Raw genomic sequence first — 22,099 nt, 5'->3', positions numbered from 1 at the left:
CTGAACTGAACAGGAAGAGTGCCTGTCAGGCTGACCTTTGCTCAGCCACACATGCACTGTTCTTCTCCAAAAAAAGGTGAGGGAACAGGGCCACTACGTTCGTATGGACGGGTCTGTAGCTGGATGGGTCAGTGTGAATGAATGGATGAACATTAATAGAGAGATGTTGATTAATGACTAGATACAAATGGGTTTTGATTGGTGGATGGCTACAAAGGGATTAAGGGGATAGATGCCTCTAGAAGAATAGATTGGTTTGATGAATGAACTTGAATGAATGGGTGTGTAAGGATGAGTATGGAAGTATATGCATGCATGGGATGGATAGAATGGTGAATCAGTATAAGAATGGATTAGATTATGGTATGAGCATGTGGGTGGTTATGGCAAGATGGAGGAATGTGTATGGATGGGGATGGATGGAGAGATAGGTGTGGATAGAGGTCTCTACAGGGATGCATTAGTGTGGAAGAATGGATATAAGAATGGGTGTAGGAATGAATTTCGGGAGATGGAAGGGCCCAGAGGGGCATCTGGGTTGGTGTGGCAGAATGGGAAACGTCCTTAACAACGCTTCCTTAAGGATGTTAATGTTTCCCATGCAAGCATAACCATGCTTGCCTGAACAGTGCACTGCTTTTTCCGTGCCTTAACCACGCATGAGCAGAACTATGCGTATGTGTGGTTAAGGCACCGGAAAAGCCATGCAGCGTTCAGTAGAAAACACAAAGGATGAGGTGAGGTAAGTGGGGCTGGGGCAGGGATGAAAGGTGAATTAAGAGATTGGGGTGGGTGGGGGGTTCGGAGGTGAGATATATATTTTTTTTTGCGGGGCCAGGGTGGGGGGGTTCAGGAATTCTTTTAAGGAATTAGGTTGGGACATCAGGGTATTTTTTTTTAGGGGTGGGGGGAGTTTGGGTATTTATTTTTATTTAGGACTAAGGGTGGGTGGGGTGGTTCTTTTTTTTTTTTAAAGGGGTGTGAAAAAGTTTGAGGAAGGGTAGGAGGAGAGAAGGGGAGGAAAGATCGGGTGAGGACGCGGTGAGGTAAGTGGGGTTGGGGCAGGTTTGGTGGGTAGTTTTTACCAGTAGGTGTGGATTTAAGGCTTAGAGTGGGTGGGGGATGTCGAGGTACTTTAGTTTTTAGGGTTGGGTGATCATGATGTTTTTTTTTTTTTGTGCTCAGGGTGGGTGGGGGGTTGGAGTAATTGAGTTTTTAGGGGTGAGGTTGGGGGGTCAGGATAGTTTTTTTTCAGACTTTGGGCTAATTTACTTACGGGGGAGGTTTTATCGCTCAAGGTGGCTCGGGGTAGTTTCCTTTTTATGGTCGGGTACGGGGTAGTTTTGTTTTTTTCAGGGCTCAGGGCAGGTGGGGGTGTCGGGGTAGTTCCGTTTTATGGGGCAGGGGTGGACATTGGGGTAGTTTTATTTTTTTATTTTTTTTAGGGTTCCTTAGAGCACTTTAGTTTATAGGGGCAAGAGTAAGGGTTAGGATAGTATATTTTTTTTAGGGATCAGGGCAGGTGGTAGGGGTCAGGGTAGGTTAGGTATTAGGGATGGGGATAGTTGTGGGACTCCAGGCAGGTGGGGGGGTTGCATGACAGAACACTCATGCAGAACACTCACACTTGTATGCGTTCCCACACATGCCTTTACTAGGCATGCTTATACAACGAAATTAATTGTAAAGGCATGCATGGTAAAGGCATGCTTGGAAACTACGTCATTGTGGTTCCGACTGTGTTAAGGCATGCGTGTTCCAGCATGCGTGGTTCCATCATACAACCAGAAGAACACATGGAAGGATTGGTGGATAGATGGATTGTCTATAGGTCGATGTGTATTAACTAGTGGTTTTAATTGATGGGATTTTTGAAAATAGAAGAATTTGTTTAGAAGAAAGCACGTTGATATATGTTGTTAAATAGATTTTGCTGAGTGTGGTTCTGGATAAAGGGACTGTACCAATTTTATTATTTTTTTTTAACATTTATGTAAGCACACTGTTACCATGCTGGTATCCTAGCACTGAAAGGGAGCATACCGGAACATAAGGGAGGGGGAGGGAAGGGGGTAAATGAACAAAGCTACAACTGAGATGATACCAAGAGTGATAAAAATTCTGTTATATAAAATAATACAGTATAAGCCTGCATTACTTTGGGAAGAGCCAAGTTTTAAGGGCAGGAGATCCATCAGGGATTTGATAGGAGCAGGAAGCTGATTCCAGATTTGGGCTGCTCTCACCATAAAAGCTTGTCCGCCATGTTTGGTCTTCTGGACTTTTGGTATACACACAAGGTTGACATTGGCAGAATGAAGGCACCTCCCAGAGGATTATCATTTCAGTCTGTTATGTAGTGACACTGGTCCACTACCCTGGAAGGCTTTAAAAACTGTTCAAAGTGATTTAAAGGCTATGTGGTGAAGCAGCAGAAGCCAGTGCTGATCTTTCAAAATAAAGGAGGCAGACAACCTCCTGGTTCTGTTTTAAAGCCTACTTGGAAGCAGAGACCTGGACCCTGTACAATCTATTTAGAAGATACCGTGGTGCACCTAACAAAAGGGCATTACAATAATCCATCCTGCTCAAAATAGCACTGCGAACAATGAGTGTTTTAGCAGAAGGAGGCATCAGGGGGTGCCTGTTACTTTATTCAGATGTGCTCCCATGGACAGTTTATTATCAAACGGAACCCCTAGTTTAGGAACAGATTAAGAAGAGGATAACTCTACATCAGAAAGCCAGAAGTTTGGAAGAATTGTAATCTGGACTTTGCTTGCAGAACAATACTGGAGCTCAGTTTTATCCCCATTAAATTTAAGTGAATTAAGATTGAGTCAGCTGATGACATCGTTCATAGAGTTATGAAAAGCTGTGACAGAGGCCAATCTGCTGTTGTCCGAAGATCAAATTAATTGAGCATCATCTGCATAGTTCATCACTCTGAAAATATGAGACTTAGGGCCAGATGTAGGTAGGTTTCCTTTTGCGAGTTGCAAATTGCGAGTCCCAGCGACTCGCAATTTCCAACTCACAAAAGGAAATGCAGAAAGGTGTCTCAGACACCTTCTACGACTCGCTATGGGGTCGCAAAGACCCACCTCATGAATATTTATGAGGTGGGTCGCAGTTTGCGACACCATAGTGAGTCTAGGCACTCACGGGGATGGTGGCCTGCTGGAGACAGCAGACCACCATGTCCCTGACTGCTTTGAAATAAAGCAGTTTTTTTTTTTCTCTTTGCAGCCCGTTTTCCTTAAAGGAAAACGAGCTGCAAAAAGAAAAAATACCGAAACCTTTTTGGTTCGGTTTTTTCAGAGTAGGCAGTGCCTGCTCTGAAAAAATATTTTTGTGAGCATTCACAAAGGGGAAGGGGTCCCCTGGGGACCCCTTCCCTTTTGCGAATGAGTTACCATCCACTACAAGTGGATGGTAACTGCAAGTTGGTTTGCGACCGCTTTCGCGGTCACAAAGCATCTCTACACGTGATGCGGTCGCAAATAGGAAGGGAACACCCCTTCCTATATGCGAGTTGGAATCACATTTTGCGAGTAGGTACCGACTCGCAAAATGTGATTCTGCATCGCGGAAGGCCTTTTGCGCCTCGCAAACGGCGTTTTTCGCCGTTTGCGAGTCGCAAAAGGCTTACTACATCTGGCCCTTAATGAGAGTGATCAGAGGTCTGAGATAGATGTTGAATAAGTCCGAACTCAAAGCTGAGCCTTGCGGAATTCTGTGATCCAAATTCTTTGTCAGAGCAGTAGGGGGGGGGACAACTGCCTGAGAGCATTCAGATAAATAGGAGGCATTCCTTTGTGTACGGTGCCACATACACCAGTTGAAGAAAGCCGATACAGAAGCATAATGTGGTTTGCTGTATCAAATACAGCTGAAAAATTTAAAAGCACTAGGCTAGGTGAATGGCCACCATCAGTCCACATTCTATGTTTGTCCAGTGACATATGGAAGCAGATTCTGTGCCATGATTCAACCTAAAGCCAGATTTCTCTCCTTTAAGGAGAAGATTGTCCTCCACAAATTGAGACCCCTTCCCTCTGACAAAACATTCTGAATTTTGACTGGCTATGGCAGGAAAGAGATAGGCCTACAGTTACTAAGGACTCCTGAGTCCGGAGAAGGCTTTTTTTAGTATAGGAGTAACTATCACCTTCTTCCAGGCTATAGTGGCAGTGCCAGATTCAAGTGACGGATTAAACGTTGCATTAGCAGTGGATAAAACGAATCTGCTAATTCTTTCAAGACCTTATGAGGTAAAGGGTCAAGTGGAGAGCCGAAAGAGGTAGACATTGCAATGGTATAAAAGAGAACCTCTGTGAGGGGTTCAAACCAGTCCAACTTATTTCCATACTGAGATGTAGTCTTTATAGTATGGAGAGCACCCTCAGGTCTGGGATCATTTGGCAGATGAGGAACACCAATAAACTCCAAAATCTTGAAGATCTGGTTCTAAAAAAAAAAAATCTGAAAGTTTGTCACAGACCTCCTCTGTTGAATTTAATTCCTGAGTCATGCACTCCAGCTTAAAGACAATTTGCATAATGTCAAAAACACTTTTTGCTTTATCAACGGCGGCCAGGATGGCGTCAGTTTAATAGCTTGCTATAGCTTTTCCAATCTCTTTTGTATTCATGTATTGAGCTTTTTAATGTTATTTTATCTTCCTCCTTATAGAATCGGTGCCACCTACTTTCCAGTTTCTTACAGGATTCTTTAAGTTGTTTCAAAGGTGCCTTATACCAGGGGGCAAAGTGTCTGCGGGGTATTTTCAGACTTTTTAATGGTATAACTGCATCCAGGGTTTTCACAGTACTGTTCGCATTTTAATTTTCATCTGTAAGGACTATCTACGTTCTGCAGGTAAAGGCATCTCCCATGTAGTGGTTTGTTAAGTTTGTGCCAGGCTCTGGCAATGAGCTGAGGTTCTGACGTGGGCCTGGGAGGGCTGGAGTCACCACTATGAAGAAGAAAGGTAACAAGAACATGATCGGTCCAACTGAGGGAAAGGAGGGTTCCCATGGTAGCAAAATACCAATGGTTAGACTGAGTAAATGCTAAAAGAGAACAATGAAACTCTCTCCAGGCAGACTTAGAACACCTTCAAAAATAACAGTACATAGTTTGTGCTCTACTCTTTTGTTGAAAGACAGCATGCATGTTTTAAACATTTAGACAATCTGGAAGCAGGTGGATGTAAATGTTGTCTTTCGGAGTCAGTCTTACTCACGGTTGCTGAAGGTACTTTGTTCTTTAGCACGGGGTAGTTGAAGTGGGGTCTTGGTTGCCATGTTTTACCTCCTTCTCCTACTTCTTTCTGATGGACCTTGGCACTTTTATATAGTCCCTGGTGAAGACGCTGCTATTACAGTAAGTCAAGCTCACTGCAGTGGATCCTTGGCAATGTCCAGATATTTCAGGAGAGGGCTATAGCACTTCTCAAGCACTGTTCTCCATGCATAGTCATTCCTCCAACTGCTAGGACATTTTCTCCACTTCCCAGTGCTCTGTCACAGTTTCTTCCATATACCTTGCATTCAGGATACACTGCTGCTTTGCACGATAGTGATGTGATTGCTCTACCCTTGTCAACTACTGTTTCCTCTCACAGTACTAGTCTGGTGTACAGATTGGGAGAGTTGCGACTCTGAGACCATTATTAATGTTACATTTTCAGTAATGATAAAACCCCTACTTGTTGACATTTACAGAATTGCTAAACCTGCTATTTTTCATTGTTCCTCTTCTTTTTTTTCTGTCATTCATTGTCTGTCCTCTCTTCAAACTAAAGCTGCCAGAATTGCTTTGTCTGAATCATAGGCCAGGACATGCAATTTATATTGTAATACATGTTTCTTTCAATCCATAGATTCACATTGATATTCCTCGCATGACTCCTGATTCTTTGATACTACAGCCGATTGTTAAAGAGGTAAGAAAGTCTGAGCTGTAATGAAAAACTGTGACTAAAGTAAAAAAAAAATGGAATATACAGATTATTTCCATCATTCAACAGCAAGTTTTTCATATCAGTGATTCACGCAGTGTGATTGCTCTGAAGATCAAAGTATTTTTCATGAACCCTAAAGGCTTCGGTATTGACATACATGTTTACTTCTCTCTTACATGTAGACTGAGTGTTCTCGAAGCACGTTAGCCATCGTTTTGGTAGGACGTAACATTAAATGGCGTGTTCTATTTACATCCACTACTTTTCTTTTTTTACTGTCTATGAAGTATGTTTGGGTTTGCAGGTCCTTCTGTGATGTAACATTCTAGGCTGACTCTTCTTGTTAAGCCACATCATTTTCCTCTGTAGGATTTTGTTTGACTTCTTGCTAATTTAGGGCCTGAATTAGATTATGACAGAGGAGAATACTCCAACACAAACATGACGGATATTCTGTCTGCCGTATTACAATCCCATTATATCCCATAGCAATCCTAATACGGTGGATGGGACAGGAAATTCCATCCACCAAGATCTCACTCAGGCCCTTAGACTTAGACCTCAATAATAAGGCCCCTTTTAATTCAGATGGAGCCGGTCATGGTGGACATTGTGGAATTTCCAGTGAATAAACCCAGACTAACCAATTCCCATGCAATTTCCCCTTTCTCAGGGGAAAACTGTGGGTTCACCTTGCATTCCCTAATAATTAAGCCCCTCGGAGTTAACATTGTAGTGTTAAGAGGTACCTGAATTAGGGACAAGTGTTAACATGCACTCTGACGCTGGCCATGCTGGAGTGTTGATGGGTTCATGCACCAATTTTGAGCATAACGTTAAGTCTGGTGTTTCCGTCCTGAATAGTTTGCCCACAGTCTTCCCTCCAATTTACATCAAACTGCTCCATAAAGGATGCACCAGCCAACCTGCTAGTCAAAGGACTGGTGACTGATGTGATTTCAATAGTACTACAGTTGAGGCTGTTAAAGCTGGATCACTGACTGAGTGAGCCAACATAAACACATTTGGGGTAACCTGTAGGGCTATAGGATGGTAGAAATTGGAATACTAGCTTTCTGATCAACCAACTATGCCACCTGCCCCTGTAGGATATAAGGCAACACAGAAGAGTGACCCATCCAAAATGATCCCTGAACCAAAGGCGATAAGCCGAGGCAACACAAAATATCATCTGTGGCAGAATCTCTGACCATTTCAGAGACTGTGCAGACTGAGACCATAAGGAGTCAAGTGTGACTGTTGCTGTTTGAACCTAGTTAGGGAGGGATCTAGTATGTGATGCAGCACCTGAGTCAAGAGACACATGTTAGTATATGCGCTGACGCTGGTCACAGCTATGAACCATTTAATCCCTTCGCTGCTAAGTCTCTTCTGCCCAGTGCTGAGCACTTTTTTGGCTATTTGGGGTAGTTTGCGCTTGAGGCTCCATAACTTTTTTCTAGATGAGTTATCCACGCCAAATTAGAGTACTTTTTTGCAACATCCTGGGGATTCTAAAGATACCAGGGTTTGTGGATTCCCCGGGAGGGGACTGTGAAAATAGGCAAAATGTTGAGTTAAAAAAAAAAAAGTTACAAAGTGCGCCAGATAAAAGCATCTGTTTTTTTCTAAAATGGGATGATTCAGAAAAGCTACACATTTCTTAAAAATAGGCAAAATTCCAAATTTAGCAAAGGGTCATATGTGGAGATCCAACAATGTTTTCCCAAGGAAAACAACTATTGAAATGAAGAAATATTGAAAATTTGTATGAAACAACGGGCATTAAAGACATTTTCATCCGTAAATTTTTGTCACAATGGCAGATTGATAAAAGCAATAGTACCCAGAGCTTCACCGTATAATGAGTTTTCTTGAGTACTGAGCATAGCCCAATTATTATAGTGTAATAGGCAGAGTGAAAAATGGGTATCAAGAAAATGTATGTATTGATTAAATGGGCACAAGATACAGAGTTTAGAAGCAGTGGTAATTTCTACATTTCTCAATTTGTGGTACCCGTAATAGCATATGATTTAGAGGGTATTTTTCAAAATGTCACCTTTCTTATAGACTGTCTTACATTTGAAAGGCACAAATGTATCAAAATCCAATTGGTAATGACAAATATTCTACTATTCTATGCTCCCACAAGTCTCCTTATTGAAATGGTACCTCACTTGTGTGGGTAGACCTATTGCCCACGACAGGAAACAGGACAAAATGCAACATGGACGGAGCACACTTTTCCAACCAAAACTGACTCTCTTTTTCCAATGTGGGTAGCTCTAGATTGTGGACCCTAGCTGAGTGTGCACCTAGGGAAACCTAGCCAACCTGTAAATTTTTTTAAACTAGGCACCTAGGAGTATCCAGGATGGGCTGACTTGTATGGCTTTCACTACATTTTTTTACCCGGAAGACCTAGCAAACCTCAACGTTTGACCAAAAAAAACACATTTTCCTCACATTATCGTGATGGAAAATTCTAGAATCCGTGGGGAGTCATGAACTTCCTTCCATCTGGCATTTTTCCAAGACTCCTGATAAAAAATGTTACCTCACTTGTGTCGGCAGACCTATTGCCGGCGACATGAAAAGGCCGAATACGCAACATGGATGCATGGGATTTTTCCACTCAAAACTGATCCTTTTTTTCCAATGTGGGTAGTTCTACATTTTCTACCTAGCTCGTTTAGTACCTAGAAAAACATAGACAACCTGTACATTTTGAAACTAGACACCTAGGGGTATCTAGACTTGCTTATGGGATGAAAAATTCTAACATCTGCAGGGAGCCACAAACTTTCTTCCACATGGCATTCCCCAAAGTCTCCTGATAAAACATGGTACCTCACTTGTGTAGCTGGGCCTGGTTCCTGCACTAGAACAAATCAAACCAAGGTCAAGGAGGGCCCCTTTGCAAGGACTCCCATTGAAATTAGTTTGATCAGTTCCTGTCGCAGGCACTAGTCCCAGCCACACGGGTGGGAACTCATTTTTATTTGGACAAATGGGGTAAGGGTGGGTGGTAGGAATTTTGTGGTTTCCTTCTGATTCTGGAAGAATATGGTCCAGAAATGCAAGAAAATTTGATTTTTGAGGTGATGTTTTGAGGTTTGCAGGCCATTGTGGGTAAGAAAATGTTATGGGATCCACAAGAGGCACACATCCTGTATTCCCCTGGGTGTCTAGCTTATGAAAATATCTAGTGTTGGTAGATTTGCCCTAGAGACATTGTACACCCTGGTACAGAAAGACATAAAAGACAAATATTACCTTACAACCAGCTATTCCTGAAATGCACACACATACTGGTTGGATTTAGTACGAGGCCTTGGGCCCAGCACATTACAACACTCACATAAACTGACATCGCTATTCAAGAGCCCATCACTTTCATTTTCCCACATGACTGACGCAGCAATCACACCAGCTGGTGGCTGATGGAGTGTGTGGACTGGTGTTTGGCTAGCAAAGTGTGTAGTGACCAGAAGAAATTCACCAGCTCACACACTACTAGCTAAATGCCAGCTCTCACACACCACCAGCCACGGGCGAGTCCACTCTCACTGCCAGCCAAGGGCCAGTCTATGCACGCTGCCAGCCAGGGGCCAGTCCAGGCACACCGTCATCATATTTTGTTTTTAAAAAAGAAAAACAAACTAGTTGGAAGCAGCTTTAACAAAATATATCACACTAATGCCAACTGTGAAATACAAATAAAAAATATAAACCAATACAAACCAGTCAGTTCACTTTTATGCTCATGGTTGCTCCCAATAACTCCAATGCGTGTGGTACAATTTAAAACATGCAGCACTTAAAGCCCAGGATTAGAAGAACACTCAGGTCAGTACATACAACTCTTCTTCCTCGTGCCTTTTCGGACACAGACTCTACATCTCCTAATGGGATCGTTTTTTTGGGGCATGTTAGGATTGTAATCAAGAAAGGGGCAATCATTCACTCAAGGCACATCCTACAGGTCTCCAACTCTCGGAACACTTGCCTGTTCCACCACAACAATGCTGCTTATTACAGGCTGCTGAAACTGAACAAATGTCATCTTTGAATCTGGAAACAATCCTTGAATACAACAAAAGCATTGAAGGTTGCTAAATAGAACAAATGGATAGCCTACTTCTTACATCAAATGTACACCTTACAAACAGCACTGTAAGGCTCCAACCTCTGAACTACACCATCAACACCACCTATGTGCATATTGTAGTCTAAAATGCACACAAGTTTGCACTTTTCAGCAACCTGACCCCAAACAGTCACAGGTGAAGTACTTTAATGATGAATAGTTTTCACATGTGGACATCTCTCCTGTCTGCAAATTTCACAGATAGAAGATCATCAATATAAAAGGCTCTGCCCTGTCCCCTCTGAAGCTTTTTACACACAAGCTCTTTATGGTTTGGCAGATTGTGCCACAAGCAACAGTATCCACTTTGAACAATTCCCTGAACAATTGTACACCAGTGTCGAAATGATCTACATAGAAATGGTGATCTTTGTTAAAGTGCCCTCGACCAAGTTCCCACACAATTTTCTTACTAACTCCTAAAGTGGATCCACAACCCTGGAGGTGTCAATCTCTACCAGTGTACACCCTGAAATTATAGACATATACAGTGCTACTCTCAGACATCATATACATATTGAGGTGACCACTCTTGAGGCTCGAATTCTGGTGCCGTAAAGCTGACCCCAAAGAGAGGCATCAAAAACCCTCACTCACCAACAGATTTCTCTGTACAAATTATGTCCCTTCTGGGTAGCATTTCAGAGGTAATTCCATTAGCGCAGGGACTCAACTAGGAAACTTCTCCATTGGTTAGCCATCAAGGACCTGACATCCTGGGTGATCCCTGAGATCATTGACAGGTGAGCTGTTAAGAATGAGAGCGTGGATATAGCTACTGTATTCACAAACTACTACTACTCCTTATCTGCTGAGAGTATGCAACCCACACATGAACGAGAGACCACAATCCTGAACAACATATCTCTTGCAAACCTTCCTCCCCAACTTGGTCAGAGCTAGAGAAACCTTTCACAGTTTAAGAGGTAAATGAAGTTTTGCTGAGTACGAAAGCCAGCAAGACAACTGACGATGAGTGCAGGCGATTGAGTTACATATCGTCTAACTGCATATTTTACATCTCATCTCCTTCGTCTTCAGCATCTTCACTTCATTTTCTCATAAATGCACTTCCTCACATCTCCTTCACTTCACCGCCTTCAAACATACAATGCACCCACTCACATATAAGCACTCAACTTTCTTTTTACTTCGCCTCTTCAAAATTTTGACAACTGTACGCCCTTCACATACTGTGCTTCTGCAGAGTGGTCAAGGATAGGATGTATTCTGAACACCTTTTTGCCCCTTAGGCAGGCACTACGAGAAACTTATAGCGCCATCAGCCTCAACTTCAGAGCTCTCACTTGTGACCTGTTATAAACACGTAGTGAGACTCAGTTCAAAGTATGCCTTATACAAGAGTAATATGCTGCATGAAAAACAAATACACAAAACCAAAATCCTGGCTACAGCTAGCAAACTTAGAGAATGCAAATTTAAGTAAAACACGTGAAATGCAAACAGAAACTGAATTGTTGACATGCATTACCTTAACATTTTTAATATTCATTGTAAAGAAATCGATCATTGTTTTTGGCATTAATGGTAAGGACGTGAGTATAGCGCTCAGCATGGACCCATCAGTCTTGTGCACCATCACCCATTATATCAGTTGGGGGGGTCCTCCATGAAGGGCTAAGGCAGCTAACTCTCACCTCCAACGTACATGCCCACCATCCTTAGCGCACAAAGTCCTTCAGTGATGAAAATGGTGCCAGTGTCATAATGTGGGTGGGTTTACTGCTCCAACTCCAAGGAGCAATATTTCTCCTTTAGTTCCACAGTACTCAATTCTCCCCTGGTCATCACACCCAGAGCTCACCATCCACCCAAAACCATAAGTTGGCCTTCTGAAAGCAAGCTGTTAGGATTGCCAAGCCCAGCACTTCTGGAGTTTCAACTAGGTCCGAAGAACTTGCCGGGTACAATGTGCTTCTGCACATTATCATAATCGGGTATAGTCCTTTTTAATGACCTAGCAAGATCCATTAAGGGTGCTGAGCAGGATTGATGCTGGAGCTCAGGTAATGTACAATCGGCTTGACGCCAGACATTTTACAATATTAAGCACTCTGAGTCTGCAACAAGCTAGCGTATCCATTATATTTACCTACCTTATGCTGCAGTCCAGATCACCCACTTGTAGCCTGCAGTATCAATGGTGACGGGATAGGGCTAGAACCTGTGCCCAATCCAGAAAGGCCCTTGGGAGTTTCAAAAGGGTGGGCATTGGGAAGCAGGAGCGACTTTGGAATCCTGCTTCACTGAGTTAAAGTTGCAACAACTAGGAGTGCTCCATTTGCTTGTCTCCTCACATGTGCCTATTACACAGCGGGCTGCTCCCTGGCCTGCCCTCTTCGGAACAAAACCATACCAGCATCATATGGGGCAGGAGCTCATGCTTGTCTTGACGCCTGGTCACCTTGCCTCTTATAATCCCTGGTGTTGTGTGGACTACACCCCAAACCACAGGACTTAACGCCCAAAAACAAACATTACAACACACTGGCATTGAAAAATGCCTCGCCCACCACCCTAATGTCCTTTCACTGCCTTGTTTCCCTCACGGTGAGTAAACTGTCGACCGGCCCAGCACACGCGCACTATTGTTTCCACTTTCACAGCTGTAGAAAAAACGAGTTTCGGGTTACTGCCTGTTTGAGACTGCGCACCACAGAGCCTTTTTCGAAGGCAGGTTGGTGTGTTTTTCTATCTATTTATTGTTGGTGGGGCAATACAGCCTAAGTCCCATAATGAAAAGTGCCTCTGTAAACATCATGCTCTGTCCTTGTCATTTCACATTCTTGCAGCTCTCTCCCCCTGCCTGGTTATAATTAAAATGAACTTTATTATAGCATTAGTCTATAACATTATCCAAATAACAAGACGTACATGTGTTTTTTAGGAAGGCAAGAAAGCCATTGTTAACAGAGCCTTGGTTTACAAATGGTAGTGTGAGATAAGGACATATGAAATAAGCCTGGAGCCAGTAGGCACGACCTCAGGCATGGCGGAGTAGAAACGTCCTCTTGAACTGCCCCGATGCACATAAAGAATGGTGCAACAGTCTGCGAATTTTACTCAATCCAGTTCTTATTATTTAGGTTTAAAGTGTATCATTAATCTCAAAAGTGCTAGAAAGGCAATTTGGTGGGGATTTACAAATACAAACATCCCAAAATATGCAAGGTGGCTTACAGTGCAAACTTTTTTTAATGTAAATGCTTCTTACATTTTGTAGAAAAAGTTTTTATCCTAAGAGATGCGCTTTATTTGCTTAGTCGATTACGACTTCTTTTGTCTGTTCTCTTGGAATGTTTTGGGTTAAAAGGCAAATCACTGTTTTCCTAAATAGCATTAAATAACTTTGAGAGGTTCAGAAAACCGGTAACGTGCTTTGTGCCTTGCTGGTCTTTCACATCACCTGCTGCACCGAGTGACACGACGACAATATGGAAATTATTGCCATTATGATGAGGCCAGGGGGTCTGCTGGTGTAGTTGTTTCTTCTAACAAATGAAACACACTTGAGGTGTGAATTGCAAACGGAATAGGAAATCATTGGGTGGCATGAAATGTGCAATATATTATTAATTACGATGTAACTATCACAGCGTGCAAGGTAGTTACTTTGGATCGTACAGTGGTTGCAGGGGCGTAGCTTGGTCAGTAAGATTGGGAGAGGAGGGGGGGGGTGAGCTTCAGGTTTCTCAACAATCAGGCTAACATATAATGTTAGCATACATCATATGACAAGCAGGGCCATGAGAAGGGCTTATGGGGCAGTGGAAAGGAAGAGGAATGCAGGTTGTTAGGGTAGTAAGTGAAGGAAAAAGCAATATTTTGTAAACTCAATACATTTTTTAAAGAGTTTTAAAACTATGTGTGTTTTTTTTCTATTTGCATTTTAACATTCCTTGTGAAATCCATCAGACACCACCAAACCCGACTGGAAGCACCTGTACCCAACTATTTAGCAGAAAATAAATGTATTAGTGGGGTGTAACACAACCCTGATGCTACGTCCCTGAGGGGTTGTTCGTGCGTGTGTCTCCGTTCGTCAAACGTGAGCAACATTCATAAGAATGTTAACCAATACGTATTCTCCCCCTTAAACAGGCCTCTGCTGGGGTAAGAAATCGCTAATTAAATGCCGGTACCGTCCAGTATGATAAAGGTACAATCAGTGCCTACTACATCGTAGAATCTGATTTATCAATAATGCTCTAAGCATAACCATCTCTGGTTTGACTAACGTTTGGCAATTGCATGAAACTCCAAACTGCATTTTAAAGTAAGTCTGTCTGTTTTGAAGACTCTAATATAACAAGCACTAGTAAAGCCGGTATGTCTGGCGCTGCCCACAAGTATTTCGTCTTTGGCGGCTCTTGCTTTGTCCTGTCATAGTTTTTGCAAATGTTTATTGTGTGTGAAGCTGCTGTGTCCTCGTCAATTGAAAAAACATTGGCTAAAGACAAAAATAATTTGTTGTCTCCATAAAGTACACATTACTAACTATGTTAAACGCATAATTTTATTAAAATCAAAAAGGTCTTGGTTAACATCAGACCTAAAAAGCCAATCCCTCTGGCGGTGGCTGACAGACTCTTTCTTTTTCCAGTACGTTTTTTTGTAATGTTTCTGTAATTTTTCATTACAAATAGATAAAGAGGGTTGAAAAGATAGATAGAGAGGCTTGCAAAGATAAATACGTTTGTACAGATAGAGAGTGTTGCATGGATAATTAGATAGTATTCCATAGACATCTAGATAGAGTTGCATGGATGTCTAAATGAATAGAGATGGTTACATAGATAGCTAAATTGGGAAGAATGTATACATAGGGACGGTTGTGGGGCATCTTCATTTCAATGTCCTCATTTGCCCCAATGGCTGTCCTCAGGACTGATGTGTGTGGAGTTGATACGTCAGGCATCGTTCCTATTGGGATGGCACGTGTGACATGAAGGGTTCAGTATTGCAGAAGGTTGCATAGATAAAGAGAGAGTTGCCTACATAGATAGACAGATAGATGGATAGATAAGACTGATAGTTTTGCCAAGATAGATAAGGTTGCAAAGATAGATGTGCAAAGAGATTGATAGGGCTGCATAGAAATCTGAATAATTGGCATAGCTTCAGTTAGTAATATAATGGTTAAGTGCCTATATAAGTACAACATAAAAGAGAACTGAAAGCAATCTGGAAAGCAATACAAGCAGGACATACAGGCTAAATCAGTTTACAAGTATAGCTGTAGCCCTCAGTTAAAATACATATCAGCATGACATGCAGGAGTGCAGTTACAAGTGCATAATACAAAAGAGAATAACATTATAAAGATCAGTTTTATATCAATACAATCTGTTCTGCTGTGAAATAGCAGCTCAGAGAAACAAAGGCCATTCCAAAATGAGTTTACAACAGCTTTAGCAGAAGACATGTACAGATAAAGAAAGTTTGCATCTGCCCTGTGATCAGAATCATACTGCTATCACATCTGGCTCTAAACACCAAGGCAACAACAAAGTAATAACAATATAAAAACAACAGCATTGGCATTGAAGAGAACTACCTTGTGTGTGAATGTGTTCCTTGTGAAAGAGCAAAATGCAGTCACTCAAAGTGAAATTAGCCAGTTGTCGAAGTAGTGAACACATTTTCCCATGCAGTTCGCTGCAGCAGGCAGAAGCAAAATGAGAATGGTACAGCAGACCAATGGATGAAGAGAGCTAGCTATCTGAGTGCCCACTATAATTTTTATTTTAGTTAAATCAAAAGATCTTTGCTCATGAAAGACCCAAAAGGCATACATACTGCCCTAAAGTGTCTTTGGTGCAAAGTCTTGACTACTTGATTTAAGACTACCACTTGCCCTTAGAACCAAGCCTTTCGGGCTACTATTTGACCCAACAGAATTGAGTATCTGTTAAACAGTTAGGTTTAGTGAAATTGTATATGTCTTTGTTGTATTTTGCAAAAGCAACAGATGATGGACAGAAAGCAGAGCAAATCAAACATTCACCCCCAGTCACAGATGTGGTTTTAATCCATCAGTTGTTTTTCTTGCCATGCCATTCCAGTTTGGACCCAGCCATATGCAAATCAGTCTTGACCTTGTCCCCCATGGGAACAGTCCAGCCTGAACTGCCAGACCAGGTCCTCCCTGAACCAGAAACAAGCATCCTAGGACTGGTTTCAGGGTATCATCCTTCATCAGCCAGGGAGGACCTGGCCTGGCAGTTTGGGCTAGACTGTTCCCATGGGGAACAGGGTCAAGACTGATTTGCATATGGTTGGTTCCAAACTGGGGTGGCATGGTGAGCAAAATAATTGATTGATTAAACCCAGATCTGTGACTGGGGGTGAATGTTTGAGTGGTTCCGCATTCTGTCCATCATTTGTGTTTCTTTGCTTTTATTAGATTTTGCAGCAGGCAGCAAAAGGATTTACTGCCACTTACGTTATGACTTAGAGGCAATTCTGAAGAAGACAGCCAAAGAAGTATTACTTCATGTTATGCTGCCGTTTTGTACCAATATGAACAGCCAGTAGGCATATGTCTATAATTTAAAATAAGAAATGGCCTCCATTGTCAAACAGGTGGGTAATTTTTACAGCCAGAATTTTTAACTATTGCTTACTCTGGCTAATTTACAAACCATTTCTGCTTGTACAGCTACATGCATAAACATGTTATTGGCTATTTATACATTTGCCCCGAGACCTTCGTGGTCAGAGATGTATTACTGCCAAATGCTTCAGTAAATCCTGCTCATGAGCAGAAAGGGAATGGAAAGGCATCTAACTTTATAGAGTTGTAGAGTAAGGCTCCTTCACAGTGAAAAATATTTCTCTCCTAGGGACAAAAAAGTATTTTAAAAAAAGTGATATTGCACACTGGCGCTGCTGTTGGATAGCACTCAATTGTACCTAGCCCACAAATTTGCATTGTTCAATTCATGTCTGCGAGGCCTGGAATTCTGGAAACTTATGACAGGCGCCTCTTTTAAGGCATACTCTTTTAAAGTTATGCAGAAGACCTAAAAAGGTTAATTGAAAAGGGGGTGGGGGGATTGTCAATGAATGTAGCTTTTGTTTGTGAATGGAACTATCAATGGGCATCGCATGAAATCCAGTGCAACACATCAGACAGCTATGATACACATCACCTATTTGATTTAAATAGAAAAAAACAGACTGCAGAAAAATTAAAAAGGCCTTGATTACAAGCTAGAATTTAGGAGTAGCAATACTTGTGGCTGGAATTAATGATTCCGACCAGTAACGTTGCACCTAAATACACCAGTTCAGAGTTAATCCCTGGCAATGAGTAACAACAATGCAGAGCCGAATTTCCAGATGACATGCTACACAGCATTCCCTAACCCAATGGGAGCTGGGGGAGCTTTGGTTGGGAACCATGGCAGTGGGAGGGCTGTATATGGCCAGCTAGCAAGAGCATTTCATGCTTCTCTTGATCCTTATAAAAGGTTGGGTGGGTTGGAGACCTAGCATGGCTGCCCTTGCAGCCCAAGCCCAAATCAGTTTTACTGGCTGGATTTTCCAGATGGTAAAATTTTGTCCGGTGTTCGTGCACCAGTAAAATAAAGGTGCGTACCACCAAGTTAGTTATAATTGGTAGGAGTGGGATCCTGCTCAGTATGTAGAACAACTGCTGGAAATCATAAATGTATCCGAGAAAACTCAACAAAACTCTAAGTTCATACTTTTCTTGCCACGGACCATAAGCGCAAGACATGGTCTTGTCTACACTCAATGGAAGTTTTGCAATAAGTAATTTTTTAAAAGTTTAGATGTTTAAATTAGTTAACTATTCCTACCTTGTTGGCGGTGGGCCCCGAGCATTGATAACCTTCCCCAGTTTCCCATGGCACTGCATTTAGACATGAATGACTTGATCCCCTTCTGGTCTCTTTCATGGATTTTTTTTTTTTGGGGGGGCATCTTGGGTGCAATATCCTCATTTGCCCCAATGGCTGTCCTCAGGACTGATGTGATACTGATACCTCGGGCATTGTTCCTATTGGGCTGGCACATTTGACATGAAGGGTTCAGTATCGCAGGATATCTGTCTGGTGGGGTGTTGGATAAACGTATTCCTCAGTTATATAACTGTTTTTTGTGATTCATAGAACATATGGCGAACCTCGCCTCCTTGAAGACAGTCTCACTTTGTTAATTTCTCCTTAACCTGGACGTTTAAAGGCCACATACTCAGTGTTCTTTTATCTCAGGTTTTCCAAGCCTGACAGTTTGGTGCCTAGTCATAGGATGTTCTGTCTGTTCAGTATGCACCAGTTCCTTTGTGAAGTGTAATCTGGGGATAATATTATGCTTTTTAGGCTTGTGAGAGCCCATCTGTTTTTGTCATGTTATCAGGCCCTAGAGATTCCTTGTCACTACCATCTGCATACAGTTTGTTTTTAATTAAGGGTGCTCCTCCTGCACCCCCTGCCTGGGTCTGCTACTGATCTTGTACGTTGCAATTTCCCTTCCTGGACATGGGGATTTTTAACATGAGCAAGTACTGTTGGAAGTTTTGCTCCCCTTTCCCATTGATGAACATTACATGCTCCTTAGTGGGGTCACTTTCTTTGTTTACTGCTACTTTTCCATTTGTGTCTCCACTTTAAATGCTTTCAGGATCTTTGGTTGTTCCGATTTTTTAAAATGTTTTCAATGTTCTCTTAGAACCCCATTGATGGGACCCCCCTCGTTGTGAAGATGATATTCTTGAGGAGCCCAGCAGCCTTATATCGGGTTTATGAGTGATTACTGCTTATTCACTAAATAAGAATCTTGAGGGATAGTGAACAATCTTTTCAGTTTTCGTGAGAGAGGCCCCAATTGTAAGTTGGATGCATACAGTACATTAGAAATGAATCCTCTCATTGCCAGAACCTACGTCTTTCTTTTCCATATAAGGGGTAAGTACAGTTTTAGGAGGTGCAAAAGAGACTAAGAAGAATCATCTGTTTCTTTCAAACGTGTACCACAAAAAGACAATAGCTTTTTCTAGAGTCCTCTGGTGGCCCTCTGGCAGCCCTCTGCTGGTCCTCAATAACTTTAGGGTAACTACTGTTGCTTTAGGCAAGGAGAGGGAGCACACCGGTAGGATGCAAGCTGCACCAGAACTACACAGGCCACCTCTGCATCCACCGGGCTCAACCTCTCTGACAGCGTCCAAGCATTATCAGTGCTGCCTGTTTCATGCCTCAGTTGTGTGGCTTCTAGCCATCACACTCCAAGTATTCAGTATAAACTCAACCTGAGGTCCCTCAAAGAACTTGCAAAGGGTCCCCTGCATTTGATGATGATGCAAGATGACACTACGCTCTGGCCGGTGGCCAGTGGAGCGACAAGTACATTGGGTAGTTACCCCAGGCAGAGAGAAGATGCAAGGAGAGGTGCGGAGAGAAGCACAAGGAGACTGGTTGACGCTGTGAGCAATGTAAGTTCAAGTGATGGGCTCACATACACAATTGATTGCCTTTTGCTCACCATCTTTTTCGTTGAAAACTCCCCCCATTCCCTGTGAGCTGCGAGCTGCATGCTGCATGTGAATTGTGATGAGCAGTGCAGGGACATCACAAGAGTTGTGGGCAAGCCTGGTGTTAATGACTCAAGTGTCTTGAGTTCAGGTGGCGTTATAGCCTGCTGGCCTACTTTTGCTAGCCACTGTACTCGTCACTCTCCTCCGCAGCAGGGGCTCCACTCCGGCCTCGGCCCTCCCCAAGCCTGTGCCTCTCGTCTTCCAGCACCACTGTTATGTGGCCCCAGTAATTTAAAATCTAAATGAAAGGCAAGTGCGCCTAAGTTAAGAGTAAGAGCAGTTGACAACTGTTAAGGCCATGTATCCAGTAGGCAGTACAACTATACCCATACATGCTTCTAGTAATCTGTGATGTCTGCTTCATGTTCCTCCTTTAGACTTTTCCCGGAACTTATCACGCAAACAGACAGTGTGCTAAACCTGTAATCCATCCGACTGGCTGACCCAATCTCAGCATTTTATTGACGTGCTAGTACTTATTCTGTGTGACTAGTCAGGTACTGATAGCTGAACTCAGGACACAAGGACGTACAGTGAACAATTTTATCTGCTCTGTTGCTCCCATCCCTCACGTGGCGAGTAAAAATTGCAGACTGAAGTAGTATTAGTTATCCCTAGTAACTATAACTCATACCGTAGGGTAACTATAACACACGCCCTCACCAGGAACTGCTAATTACCCCACATTTTACATCACTAATGACATCTTTTATGACATCATTGATAATATCAGTGCGCTATTTGCAATTAAACTATTGATAACAAAACTTTGCACGTTGGCGCCATGAGTTATAGTTTCCTTAGGGCACAAGTTAAAGTTACTTGAGATAACTCTAAATATAACTTGTTAAGTTTTGTGGATTTTTGAGTTCAAAATATTTTGTTGTTACTGAAAATTTCACCTAACCATAGTGGTAATTTAACCTTTTTTTTTTCTTTTTCTTTTTTTTTTGTGAATATATGTGTGACCTGGCTGTTGGCACTGGTTAGTTATAGACTGGACCATTTTTCTAAGGAAAAGCACCTTTTGATTTGCTTATAACTTTGGAGTTGTTTGACAAAAATTTCACAAAAAAATCTCATCCACCTCCGCTCCTTCCTGAAAGTTTCAGGGTGGTCCGTCAAGCAGAGTTTGTGAAAAAGGGAGGGTCTGAAATGCAGTTTCCCCATTTATTATTCTTTAGGGAAATTAGACACAGCTACAGACCAAATGGCTGGATGAAATTACAGCAAGTTTGACAGAAAGCTAGATCTTGAGCCAGAAAGTGTGATTTATGTGATGTGGTATAAATCCATTCAATAGTTTTTGGGATATTAAAGTGTAACTTTTACGTATATTGCACGCCTGAAAGGATCTGTAGGCCCAGAAAATCTAAAGATAAGAAATGCTTGGTGGCCACAACATCAAAAAAGATGTTGCAGCAGCTATTTTAGGAGTCCAGGAGTCAGTCGCCTGGTCTGTTCAGAGTTTTAAAAAGATATAGAGTGGCAGGGTAAGGATACTCGACTACCTTACATGCTTTAGGGGAAGGGAGGGGAGAATCACAAAGGAACTCCCTCTGGGGGCAAATATATATATATTTGTAATAGTACCAGAGATTCGCTGACATTTTTTTTTTTTTTAAAGAGTGGGTTGGCACTATTTTGAAATATAACCTCCCACACCGGGTAGGGCAGGGCCCCAACAGGTTGGCGCAATAACAAATTAAGGGGAATAGGGTGTGACACACCATGCTCAAGCTGTTCCAAGGAATCAGGGATCCCATTCTCCAGTTATCATATGAATGTTATGAGGTAGGGGGGGTGCAACTTTAATTCTTCTTGACCCAAACTTCAGGGCAAATTTTATTATCATCGGATGGTGGGAGCCTGGCCCCCTCTACTGACTATTTTAAGGCCCCTGGGACTACATCTTTCAGGGCCAAATTCCTTCTAATGGGGAGGCGGTCTGCTGCCCCTATTCAGATGTGAGGGTACTCCTTGATAACCCAATTCCCCGGTGCCTGCCATATGTATTTTGGAAGGGGCATGTTATGGCCCTAGAGACCCCCAACTCTTAGTGCTGACTCAATGTTGGTGTGGAACCATCCCCCAGGACACAGTTCCCTGACCACCAGAGCACGGGCACGTTGGATTTTAGTGCTCCCACTGGGCAGGAGCAGCAGAAATGCTTCTGTCCAATGGGAGCACAAATCTTTCTCCCTGCTCGTGCTTTGGTGGGGAAGGAAACACATATTTGCTCCTGCCCAGGGGGAGCCCAAAGAAAAGCTCCTAGTGCCAGGAGAGAGAAAGGCCACCCAGAATCTGTGCAGATGCGGTGCCTGCAGGGCTGCGAGGCAATTGATTGGAATGGGCACCACCAAGAAATTTTTTTAATATTGTGTACGGCTTTAAGGAG

At 42.5% G+C, this 22,099-nt stretch overlaps 1 protein-coding gene across 6 annotated transcripts in view; it reads left to right on the top strand.

The window, feature by feature from the left end:
* The window catches only part of TBC1D22A (TBC1 domain family member 22A), a 1,763,002-nt gene that overhangs the window by 368,323 nt on the left and 1,372,580 nt on the right, over nt 1-22,099 (top strand). For all 6 annotated transcript variants that reach the window (XM_069229720.1, XM_069229719.1, XM_069229718.1 and 3 more), the window contains exon 7: nt 5,888-5,950. In XM_069229720.1, the coding sequence (XP_069085821.1) occupies nt 5,888-5,950 (63 nt within the window). The remainder of the gene's footprint in view (nt 1-5,887; nt 5,951-22,099) is intronic.

Source organism: Pleurodeles waltl, chromosome 4_1, assembly GCF_031143425.1.
Source record: "Pleurodeles waltl isolate 20211129_DDA chromosome 4_1, aPleWal1.hap1.20221129, whole genome shotgun sequence".
Classification (NCBI taxonomy): Eukaryota; Metazoa; Chordata; class Amphibia; order Caudata; family Salamandridae; genus Pleurodeles; species Pleurodeles waltl.
This window is presented reverse-complemented; position numbering and strand designations above follow the sequence as displayed.